Source organism: Rhamphochromis sp. 'chilingali' (genome assembly GCF_963969265.1).
Source record: "Rhamphochromis sp. 'chilingali' genome assembly, chromosome: 2".
NCBI classification, from domain to species: Eukaryota; Metazoa; Chordata; class Actinopteri; order Cichliformes; family Cichlidae; genus Rhamphochromis; species Rhamphochromis sp. 'chilingali'.
In genome coordinates, this window is record NC_137930.1 from 28,321,346 (window position 1) to 28,334,599 (window position 13,254).

A 13,254-nucleotide genomic window follows, 5' to 3' on the forward strand; every position below is an offset into this window, starting at 1 on the left:
GATTCTCTGTACATTAAGAGCATTTAGTCTTTTTAAAAAAAAAAAAAAAAAATCAATATAAGTCAAGGTATTCATCAACAACTTAATTTTTCCCAGCATGACATCTATAAAGTCATGTCTTGCGTTACTATTAGTTTCAAATTTAAATATTTAGGAATTATAGCAAAGATAAAATGAGAGGTTTACCTATGCATAAATTAACTGCTCGCCTTATTTAGCAAACTTCTATCTGTTAAAGAACAAAAGGCGGTACATTAACACATAATGCCATGACCATGAGGGGACGGATCAGAAGACAAAGGAGATCTTTTCCCAAAAGTGTTTTCTGAAAACTGCTGTCTTCTGTTATTCTACTTCATTAGTGTCTTGTTTCCCTGGTACGTCGTGCCTTTGGGTGTTTCTTTTTTTGCCTTCCTTTCTCTCCCAGGATGACTGCTTCAGATTTAGAGAACAAAAAAAAAAAAAAAGCCTCTGGATTTTGTCATCATTATCAGCACAAACAGTTATTGTATTCTCTGTAAATGTCTGTATTGTTATGAGAATAATTTTACTCCCCATTACAGAGTATTAGTATAACCAAGTAAAAGGTCAAATTAACACCGCCATTAATATCAAAGTACTTCTAATAAAGGATAGCTTTCTCTTCAGCCTGATTAGCTTTTTCAAAGGACCTTCCCAAAAACTGAGAAGTATATTTATTGATATTTACTTTGGATAAAAACATCCAAATATCTGTTGTATCAGCTGTTTGTACTGTTTAGAACACACACACACACACACACACACACACACACACACACACACACACACACACACACACACACACACACACACACACACAACCAAGTTCTAAGTTCTATCCAAAGAGTTGCACTGAAAACTCTACTAACAGGGTTAGTTGCAGATTAAGAGTTAACTGTCTTTACTATTTCTGGCTGTTGATCCTTTGACATAAACAACCAACAGATGTTTTAGTTATTATTAAAAAAAAAAAAGAAAAACGGTTTGAAATACATCATCCGTTATTAAAGTTCTTAAGTTAAACCCTGGAAAGATGAAGGCAATCTGGACCACAAATCCCTCGACTCTTAGAGATAATACGATCAGTGTATCCCTTGAACGTTTTCATGGTATTAGTACTTGCATGACGATTCAAACAGTGTGCTATTACTCTCAGAGTGGATATAAAAACGTGGAGACAAGAAACAGAAGCACCCTTAACAATCCAGTCATATCTGATTTTTACTGATGCACATTTTTCACCAGCTTTCAACATGCAACATTTTACAAATGAGCATAAAATCGATCATATGCACATGAGTCCCATCAAATCAGAACAAAATTAACAACATTTGAGATGAACTTGTATTTGACAGAAGACAAAAACAGCTGCTCGTACAAAAGGTTGTAAATCCCTCCACCTCTGGTGCCGTTCTGTAGCTGGTGTGTTTTTCGTCAGTTTTTACATGTGTGGTCTGATCTCAATCATAGATGCCCTTGACACGCTTATTCTCAGGGTCAAAAGGAGATTTGAGGTGTGCTTTGGCCTTGTATACTACTCCCATCCTCTCCAGGGTAAACTCACCACTCTTTATGAAGTTAGCGCTAACCTGATGAAGAAAGAGACGGTGAGAGAAAATGATAAGTCATAAAACACAAAAAAGACAGAACGATAAGCAAGTATGGGGAGGAGAATTTCAAATGTGTCAAACAAGGACACATTAAAGATGAAAATGACAAGGGAGCAAAAAGAGATGAGCAAGAATCCACGTACTTTGTAAACCAGAATGACGGAGCAGCTCATCAGGCTCACGATCCATCACAATTCACAAATTGCATACAAATGCCATTTGTGACTGTGCGATTTGTGATGGATGGTTCTGTATATAGTCCGTAAGATGACAAATAAAACCCTGACCCTGAGCACAGTTTGGTTGTAAATGCTTGTGTGCAAGTATCACAAAAATCTGACAAGTCATAGAGGAGGAACACCATTACTTGTTGGTTGTATAAAATACTGCTCCGAGCAGGCAGATTATTCCAGAACGGACAATGTGACTGCAGGAGTTTTAAAGCACAGGAAGCTATCAATTCCCTCATGACTCAGTGTCAGCTCGCTCGTAACACCAAGTGCTAATTTTCACTGACTGACTCCCTGACTCTCCCACTAATCTGTCACCGTGTCTCGAATTCATTCGCTGACAGACACATGCTCCATGTCCTGGAGCCTCAAGCTAACCATACGCGTGCATACTACTTGTTTATTACTAATCAAAGAAAAACCTTGAGAAGAATTTAAATGCAGAAATACATGCAGGGACATATGACACATATCTAAGCAGATATTAAAATCACAGAAGTCAACTGCTGCACGCAACCTTAGCTACTAATCTGATATTCAGTTATGACAACGGCTCGTGTGATCATTTTAGTTTTCTGCACTTTACTTTCAAGGATTTAGTAAACTCGACACATTTTTTTCACAACAGCGCAGATCTCTGCCATTTTCATATTTTAACACAAACACTGGAAAACGGGAGAGAATGTGGTCAGAATAAGTGTGGGCACTGCAGTGTGTTGGTGCTTTTAAGGCACTTACCACTCCTCCATCTGGATTGCGGATGTATCCATAACCAATAGTTTTGTCGATATAAAAGCCATAGTCGGCACGTCGGAGGTGACCAACAGGAACACCATTGCGGTAAATAGCCTCCAGACCAAACATCGGGACTTTCCTAAAAGCCACAGAGTAAGAGATGCAGATAATGATAACAGCTTTATCTCAAAACAATGTTGCAAAGATTTTGACATTTGACAATGAAAGACTGGAGGCAGTGTCAAGTTTTCAACAATACAACCCTGTTGCCGTTTCACTGGATTTGTTTGTTTTGGACCGCTTTTGATAAATATTAACCAGTGCATACCAGTAACAGCCCACAAGACCTTTCTGAGAAACTCAGACCCCGCCATCACAACTGACTGCTGTCAGTCGGTCAGAGTTTCCCGCTTCCAGCACATCAACTTTAATAACCGACTGTTCACTTGCAACCTAAAATACCTCATTTCCTTGACAACTGCCACTGTAACGAGATAATCAATGTTATTCATCTCACCTGTCAGTGGTTTTAATAATGTGGTTGTTTGGTGTATAAATACAGTCTCAGGTCTCAGAAAATGAAAAGATTTGTATTTTTTTTGGTGTATTATTTACTTCATAAAATAAGGTTATGAATCTTAAATATTAATAGTCAGAACTACTTAAACATAATATATCTAAAGATAACATTTATAAACTGCTTCACCTGTTCCCATCTTTCGCTCTGGAATAAAACATATATTTGATTTTATTTTATTTTTCAAATCAATGTTACATTTATTCACTGCACCATCTTTAAATATAATGATCCTGTTGCCTGGGAATAACATGGATGGTTGCTGTGCTGCTGAAAATATTTAAATTACATCTATAAATGCCCCCCCCCCCCTTAATTAATTTTCTTAATTTCTTTCTGATGATTAAAATATCATGTCACGACAGAAGCTCTACTGACTCATCAGTGGTGAAGCAGACGATGCGCCTCTTCAGTCCCTCCTTCTTCTGTTTCTCTAACATATCACGACCCTGGAAAGGGACTGAACTCTTCAGCTTGCAGGTGAAGGCTAGCCCCGCCTCCAGTGGTGTGTCATCAGGGCGCAGGTCGGCGTGCCAATGCCTGTACCCTTAAAAACAAGAAACACAAAAGATTAGAGTAAAAGCCATGTTTCCTGCATATTTGGTACAATATTATTAAAAGTAAACTTTGGCTGAGTTCCATGCTGGATGATTATTAAAAGAAATGTAGACTCAGTTGTTTTGTTTACTAGTTAAATCCTACCTGAGCTAGATTGGATATTATAGTTATAGATTTATGACCTTTAAATACAAGTTACCTTTCTCTATGCTGAGCGAGTCGATGGCTCTGTAGCCTGAGTTGATGATGCCGTGCTTTGCACCAGCAGCCATGACAGCACGGTAGACTGGAAGGCAGGAATCTTTGGGAATATGCAGCTCCCAGCCGAGCTCTCCGACAAATGACAGGCGCATAGCTCGCACCTGTGATGAGAGAGGGGTCAGAGAAGAGGCTTAGAAGATGGAGAGATGCACAAAGAGGACCGAGCTGCCATACTCTTTTTGTGCTCATTCATGCACAAACACACTTCATCCTTGAGGCCCAAATTTACATGGAATTCATTTTAATACCAAAAGCAGCTTCACAGAAAGCAGAAAACAGAAGAGAAAAATCAGGACAGATGTACGAAGATACAAGGTGCACAAGAAAGGACAGGAGGGAAAATACAATCATACTGAAGGCATGAAAGACGTTGCTATGAATCAAAAGGAAAATGGAAAGCATTTTGCAATCTGTGTGTCATTCTTTATAGTTTGTCTTTTTCAATAAAGATCATGTTAACGTTCATCATCTTCACAGCAAAAAATGCAGAAAAGGGAAGAGGAGAAAAAACTCCAGCGAACGGCTCAGGAGAAGCAACTGCAATCTGTTTACCTTCTGACAACTGATGAAGACTGCGAGTACAGACTGTGTATCCTGTCATTTCATTTTTGCAAAGTGAAAATCTGCACACAAATCTTCTCCTTCTGTTTCTTCTTCTATGGTATTATGTAAGCTAAAGCGCCCTCACACCCTTACAGAAAACTGTGTGAAATTAATAAAGCAAAAATGTCAGCCAGCAGAATGGCCATGTAGTGGTTATAATAATCTAATATTTTATGCAGTTTACTACAACAGTGACAGCCATTTTCATTTTTAACTGGGAGTGAAATAAGATTAAACCATGTAGATAGCTTTGGGCTTGAAGCACTGAAAAACTGCAGGCTAAAAGTCTGCATTATTATTATTAGCACTGCTGTTTTAACGCCAACCTCAGCATTTGAAAAATGAAATGTATCATTTTACATATAGCAGGTATCTGTGCTAACCCCGGCAGTGTTTTCTGAGATGATGTCACATTTACCAGGCAATGTCTATCTTTGATAAACAGTCCATCTTAACTTTTTTTTTTAAGTTGTATGAGATGAAAATAAAAAGTTCTTCCTTCAGTTCCCTTTTCACTACAATAATATATATAATGTGTCAGTAATGTAACAAGAAGTCCCAGTACATGTACATGTTATATATTATAATTAAGTATGGCAATGTGTCTTCATTACAACGTTAACCACCAGGGAGGAAAAACAAAACAAAACAAGCAATACATGTAAAGATCTGAAATCAAGTTGCATTATCAGTAACAGCTTTAAAAATCCAGAATATGCCACTTAATCATAACAAGACTGACTCTGCTGCCTTAATTTGTATCAGATTCAACAAAGCACTGAAAACATTCCTCAGAGATTTTGGTCCGTAGTGACATGACAGCATCACACAGCTGCTGTAGATTTTTTGGCTACAAATCCATGATGTGAATCTCCTGATTCAACCCAAAGGTGCTTTGTTGGATTGAGATCTGACCATGAGTATAGTCATTAGTCATTGTCATGTTCAACACCCTGGTTTGAGATGATTTAAGTTTTGTGACATGATGCGATACATGCTGGAAGTAGCCTTCAGAAGAATCAGAATCAGAATCAGAATACTTTATTGATCCCTGGGGGAAATTATTTTTTGTTACAGTGCTCCATTTTAAACCAACATTAAGACAAGACAGACAATACGCTAACTAAGAATAGTACAATATATACATACATACATACATACATAAGTCACTTATAAATAAATATTTGGAAAAGAAACATGTGTAGCTGTAGCAGCAAACAGTGTGTTAAGTGGATGCGTTGTACAGGGAGATGGCCACAGGCAGGAATGATTTCCTGTGTCGTTCAGTGGTGCTTTTCGGTAATCTCAGTCTCTCACTGAACGAGCTCCTGTGACTGACCAACATGTCATGGAGTGGGTGGGAGGTGTTATCCAACATTGTCTTTATCTTGGACAGCATCCGCCTCTCCGACACCACCTTGAGGGAGTCCAGCTCCATCCCCACAACATTGCTGGCCTTACGGATCAGTTTATTAAGTCTGTTGGCATCTGCGACCCTCAGCCTGCTCCCCCAGCATGCAACAGCATAGAGGATCGCACTGGCCACCACAGACTCATAGAAAATCCTCAGCATTTTCTGGCAGATGTTGAAGGACCTCAGTCGCCTCAAAAAATAGAGACGACTCTGGCCCTTCCTGTAAAGTGCTGTGGTGTTTTTAGCCCAGTCCAGTTTATTGTCAATGTGTACTCCAAGGTATTTATAGTCCTCCACAATGTCAACACTGACCCCCTGGATTGAAACAGGGGTCAAGTGTTTCCTGGTCTTCCTGAAGTCCACGATCAGTTCCTTGGTCTTTGCCACGTTGAGCTGCAGATGATTCTGCTCACACCATGTGACAAAGGAGTCGACCACAGCCCGGTACTCTGTCTCATCATTCCTGCTGATGCATCCAACCACCGCAGAGTCATCAGAAAACTTCTGAAGATGGCATGTCTCTGTGCAGTGGCTGAAGTCTGTGGTGTAGAGGGTGAAGAGGAAGGGGGAGAGGACAGTCCCCTGTGGTGCCCCTGTGTTGCTAATCACCTTGTCAGACACACACTGTGGGAGACGTACATATTGTGGTCTTCCTGTCAGGTAATCAACAATCCAGGACACCAGAGAAGCATCCACCTGCATCGCTGCTAACTTATCACCCAGGAGGGTCGGCCTGATGGTGTTGAAAGCACTGGAAAAGTCAAAAAACATGACCCTCACAGTGCTCGCCGGCTGGTCCAGATGGGTGTAGACACGATTGAGCAGGTAGATGATGGCGTCCTCTGTTCCGAGACGAGGCTGATAAGCGAACTGAAGGGGATCCAGATGTGGTCTTACTATGGGTCGCAGCTGGTCCAGGATGAGCCTTTCCAGGGTCTTCATGATGTGGGAGGTCAGTGCCACGGGCCTGTAATCCTGGGGGCCACTGGGACGAGGCGTCTTTGGTACAGGGACGAGGCATGATGTCTTCCACATCACCGGGACCCTCTGCAGACTCAGACTCAGCATAAACAGTTTATGAAAGACTCCACACAGCTGGGGGGCACAGGCCTTGAGGACAAGGGGACTCACTCCGTCTGGTCCAGCAGACTTGCCTGAGTGAAGTCTCCTCATTTGCATCTCAACCTGGTATTGAGTGAAGGTGATGGGTGGGGGAGGGGTGTCAGGAATCTCACAGGAGGCAACATGTGAAGAGAGAGGCTGGCACAGTGGTGTGGCTCTGGATTCCAGGCTGACTGCAGGTGAGGTTGTGGGGGTGGGAGCAGACACTGTGGTGTCGAATCTATTGAAAAACAGATTCAACTCGTCGGCTCTATTCTCACCTCCCTCAGCTCCCCTGCTGTTGGTTGGCCTGAATCCAGTGATGGTCTTCATGCCCCTCCACACCTCTCTCATGCTGTTCTGCTGGAGTTTCCACTCCAGCTTCCTCCTGTAATTGTCCTAAGCCTCTCTGATCTTGTCCTTTAGTAACACCTGGACCTTCCTCACCTCCTCTTTGTTGCCCCCTCTGAAAGCCCTCTTCTTGTTGTTGAGGAGGGCTTTGATGTCCTTAGTCACCCACGGCTTGTTATTTGGGTAACAATGAACAGTCTGAGCTGGAACAATGGAGTCGGTGCAGAAAGTTATGTAGTCTGTGATACACTCAGTAAGCCCATTGATGTCCTCGGCGTGAGGCTCACAGAGTGTTTCCCAGTCGGTCACCTCGAAACAGCCCTGTAGTTCCGCTATTGCCTCCTCTGACCACCTCCTAACAGTCCTGGTGGTCACAGGTTCCCTCCTCACAATTGGCACATAGCGGGGGGTGAGGTGAATCAGGTTATGATCTGACCTACCAAGTGGGGGGAGGGAGGAGGAGCTGTATGCATCCTTGACGTTAGCATACAGTAAGTCTAAAGTTTTCTCTCCCCTGGTGGGACAGTCCACATATTGTTTGAATGTTGGTAGTGTATTGGGTGCACAGTGGTCATAATGGGATTTATTTATTTTTTATTAGTCCTTTATTTATCCAGGTAAAAAATCTCATTGAGATTAAAAATCTCATTTTCAAGAGAGACCTGGCATCATGGCAACAAAAGTTAAAATACACATACCACATAAATATATAACATTTAAAACAAATACAATATCCCACCAACATGTGTAAAATATACAATAACAGATCAAATTAAGAGTACATTAAAAACAATCACATTGAGTAAAAGAGTTATTCTCTCGTTCCTTTAAGGTAACCAATTCTGATAATTTCAGTTCCTTCTGCAGATTATTCCAGGAAGCAGGGGCAGCGTATTTAAAAGCCTTTCCCCCCAATTCTGTTCAGATTTTTGGGATAATCAATTGTATGGTATTATGGGAACAAAGGCTGTACTGGTTGTGGTTTTTACACATATAAACACATAAATAAGATGGAACCAGCCCAACGAGAGATAGATAAAGATCAACCAATGGGAGAGTCTGCGAATATGCAAAGATAGACATTTAGCAGCAGCATACAAAGAACAATGATGTACACGATTTCCATAGCCAGTAATAAAATGTAAAGCACAATGGTACACAGTATCCAACCTCTTTAGGTAGTGGGCAGGTGCATTCATAAAAAGCAGGTCACCATAATCCAATAAAGGTAAAAAAGTTCTATGAATCAAGTGTTTTCTCACTTGGAGGGAGAAACAGGATTGATTTCTAAAAAAGTAACCTAGTTTTAGTTTTAACTTCGACACAAGCCTTTGGATGTGAGTTTTAAATGACAAATTCTGATCTATAATGATCCCTAGATATTTGTAAGGTGTGACCATTTCAATTTCAGTTCCTTGAATTGTTTTAATCTTAGGAGACGTAGCTAACAACTCCTTGCCATTTGAGAATAACATGAACTTGGATTTATCTGGATTTAACACCAACTTAAGTTGAGTTAAATGGGACTGAACTATATCAAAGGCAGACTGCAGAAAATGCAGGGTTTGTGCTACTGAAGGGGATGAACAATAAATAATTGTATCATCTGCATAAAGATGAAATGCTGCATTTGACAAATTATCACAAAGGTTGTTTATGTAAAGAGAAAATAGCAATGGCCCTAATATGGAGCCCTGTGGAACTCCTTTGGATACTGGGAGAAAAGAGGAAGAAGACCCAGCAGCACGGACACACAGTTTTCTTGCTGACAAGTAATTTGAAAACCAACTTACAGCATTTACAGATAGACCAATATTGTTTAGTCTATTTAATAAAATAGCATGGTCAACTGTATCAAAAGCCTTTGACAAGTCAAGAAAAAGAGCAGCACAGTATTTTTTGCAGTCCATTAAATTAACGATGTCATTAACCACTTTAATAGCAGCAGTTATTGTGCTGTGTTGTTTTCTCAATCCTGACTGATGTTGGGAAAGAAAGGAATTTTTGTCCAAAAAGTCTTTCAGTTGTTCACTAATGAACTTTTCTAGAACTTTTGCTAGAACACACAATTTAGATATGGGCCTGTAGTAACATCTGAAGGATCACCTCCTTTCAGCAAAGGGAGAGACAGTAACATGGAATTTGCTTTTTACATAAATTGCAACACCGCCACTCTCAATGGAAAACTGTATTTAGTAGTCAGTATAAGCTTTTAATGATATAAGTTTACGTGTGATAGAATACTGCATGATGACCTTTCTTCATGCAGAACTGATTGTTCTTTATAAAACGTGTTCTGATATTTCTATCTGAATCTTCCCCAGTTCTGACTGACCACACACACACACACACACACACACACACACACATAAACTAAAATAAATAAAGACAAGTGCAAGAACAGAGCGCTGATCACAGGGCCCCCCACTCTCGTGTGAGCGCTCTGTGACCGCCCTTGCAAGTAAAATCTGCAGCGTGTGTGTGTCTTCACTCTTAGACTCTCAGCTGAAGAAGTGTCTTTTAAAATAAATCTCTTGACAGCCACCCTTTCTGAGGTGGTCGCAACGGAAAAGATTATAGCCTGTTATTGCAATGTCTTTGTCAGTAATCGATTTTGTAAGCCAGGTTTCTGATACTATAAGAATATTGGTATCTAACTCTTTCATCCAAACTTTCACAAAATCAAGTTTGGGAAGAAGACTTCTGACATGTAAATGAGTGATACCAAGACCTGTTCGAGTTTTAAAATCACAAGGAGTACTTAAGCATTTGCAATCTGGACCGGGATTAGGTTGCACATTTCCAGATAAAAGAAGCAGAAGAACAATAAAACATTTTCTTTTCACAGATTTTTTTTTGTAGGATTACAGACTGATTTCTCTTAGTGCCCAATCTCTTTGGGGGGTGAGAGAATTGGGAAATAAACCAGTGATATGGAATAAATCAGTTAAAATGAGATCTCTGCTGATGATCACGTTTGAGAAGCTTAAAAGATGTAAAATCCCACCTTGTTCCCTTTGAGAGGAGTAAGAAGTATGGTTTTTCTTGCTCCACAGACATCATGTAGACAAAAAGCTGTCAATAAAAACAAAGGAAAAAAAGACTACTGAGGATAACATGCTGACTGACAGATAGACCTGATAGACCTGTGGTAGAGCCTGGTTGTGGCCTGCTGGCTGGACCTGCTAGCTGATGGTGGAGCCTGGCTGTGGGCTGATGGTGGAGCCTGGTTGTGTAGGAAAGCTTCTGGTTGTTCCACTGAACAACCAGAAGCTTGTTCAATATGGGAACATATTGTTCAGTGGCAATATGTCTCCATATTGCCATGGTCAGCAACAATACTCAGGTAGGCTGTTGTGTTTAAACAAAGCTCAGTTGGTGCTAAGAAGCCTAAATGTGTCAACAAAAAAAATGCCCCCACCCCTATTATAACACCACCAGCCTCAAGCTGTTGATACAAGGCAGGATGGATCTATGTTTTCATTTTGTTTACTCTAAATTCTGGCCCCATCTAAATTTCACAGCAGACATTCAGACTGAGACCAGATAATGATTTTCCAAACTTCTATTGTCTAATTTTGGAGCGCTAACGCAAATTGTAGGCTCAGTTTCTTGTTCTCTGCTGACACGAGTGCCACCTGTACAATGGTCCTCTGCTGCTGCAGATCCATCTACCTCAATGTTCGGCACTCTGAGATGATCTTCGGCCTACCTCGAATGTAACAAGTGGTTGCCTTCCCATCTGCCCAGAGCAGTATGACCATTCTCCTGGCCTCGAGCAAAGCATCAACAAGCCATTTTTGCTCAGACATACTGGTTATTTTCTCTTTTTAAGATCAATCCCTAGAGATGGTTCTCTGGGGAAAATCCCAGTACAGTAGATCTTCAGTTCTCAAAGTCACATAAATCATCTGTCTTCCTCATTCCGATGCTTTTTTTTTTGCTTTTTTTTGCCTGTCCCGTTTGGCTCTTTTGCCATCAGAATTGTTGTCTAAAGGCAAAGAAAGATGCCCAACGGATTTACTTTACCAAATTGACCATCCCAGCCTTGCCATAATGGTCCATTTGATTCACCTTTTATTGTTTATTTTATTTTCACTTACTGAACATGGGACAGACTTGACTGGGGGAAAGAAGGGGAGAAAGAAAGAGGGAAAGAGAAACAGCTGAGAAGAGGGACGGGGGAGAAGGGCAAAAACCAAAAACCAACAGAATGAGCAGAAAAAGAAAAAAAGAAGAAAAAAAGAAAAAAAAAGCATATATCAATCACCTGCTGAGAAAGAAAAAAGAAAACAAGCAGAAGAGAACAAGAGTAATAGAATAAACAGCATCACAATGATATATGGGAATATGACAGTAAATACTAAATATTAAACATTATTGTGCAGCACATAAGATCAACAGAACACAGTGTGCTTTGAGGTAGGAGCCAAAAAGGGTGTAGTTTGTGGGTGTGATCACCCGTGTGTACACCTGTGAGCATGGACGCGCTTGTTTTGCAGGTCAACAGCATACCTAAATGTGTCGATTTGCTACCACATGACTGACTGATTAGATATTTTCAGCAATGACCAGTTGAACAGATGTAACTAACAAGGTGGCGAGTGAGTGTACAATGTTACAATGAAACAATATGAGAACACACAGGTGACAAATCCCATATTGCTCTTTAAAATGAAATCACATCAAATTCAGGTGAGAGAAAAGGAGATGGAAAGATCACATCTAAAAAAAAAAATTTAAAAAAAATATGAGAGAGAGCAAATAAAATAAAAAAAACGTGGAGAGAAAACAACAGTTTCCCCAGTAGGTGTAGTGACAGCCAGGCCATCTGGCCATGTAGGGATCACCCTGAGTCCCATATGTACGCATGAAGCTCTGGGGAAGGTACATGTATGCCTGCATATATTCAAAATACACCCTGAAGCACATGAGTGACCAGCAATTATACATTTACCTGGAAAAAATCAAAGACAGATAGCTAAAAGGCTGACATATGTACAAGACTGCATCTACACATAAATTTGTATCTCCCTCCATCCCGCTGCACATTTGCTATTAGGAGAGAGCGAGAGACAGAGAAAGAGAGAGAGCGAGAGAGTCTAATGAGCTATGAGGGGAGCAGAGGGTTCTGGTCTCACAGCAGTGCAGCCATTAAAATGTCACCCAGACAAGGCCAGAAACCAGCTGGAAGACAGCACAAGTGGCACACTTGCACACAAGCAACACAAACACTCCTGCAGAGCTGTGAGAAGATGCTGACTGCAACCACCAGAGCGCTGCATAATTCATGCAAGACCAACTAAGAGAGCGAGTATGTGTGTGGACATATGTGTCGCTGCATGTGTTGGTACAACATGCTCTTTTTCTTTTTTCTTTTTTTTGAGGGCAGGAAGTCTGTGGAGGTCAAAGGCAGAGGCTGATCACACTTAACTGCATCACCTCTTGAAAAATTTATAAAAAGACAGCTAAAAATGAGTACATGAGCATCATTTTTGCTCCTTTTCCCTTTCCTTTATAGCAACTGCACCTCCATCCCTCCCTTAAGATACCAACCAAATGTTTTAAAAATCGCGATTGGTCTTTTATTTGTACCATGGTATGAATACAAAGAGTTTCCCATGTCCTTCTAAGTAGGGCTGAACGATTATGGAAAATAATCTAATTGCGATTTTTTGCCCCAATATTGCGATTGCGATGCGATATGCGATTATTTTTTAAGGTATTTGTCTTCTGTATTATTAAACAAAGACAAGCAATACATCATATAGTATGGCCAATACTATATTACAT

General features: G+C 40.5%; 1 protein-coding gene across 1 annotated transcript in view; it reads right to left on the bottom strand.

Moving 5' to 3' along the window:
- Positions 1–38: 38 nt before the first annotated feature.
- The window catches only part of sardh (sarcosine dehydrogenase), a 48,485-nt gene continuing 35,269 nt past the window's right edge, over positions 39–13,254 (bottom strand). The window contains exons 19-22 of the mRNA XM_080875743.1: positions 3,931–4,093; positions 3,552–3,720; positions 2,600–2,735; positions 39–1,610 (exon numbers count right to left, since the gene is read on the bottom strand). Of these exons, the coding sequence (XP_080731869.1) occupies positions 1,482–1,610; positions 2,600–2,735; positions 3,552–3,720; positions 3,931–4,093 (597 nt within the window). The 3' untranslated portion in view covers positions 39–1,481. The remainder of the gene's footprint in view (positions 1,611–2,599; positions 2,736–3,551; positions 3,721–3,930; positions 4,094–13,254) is intronic.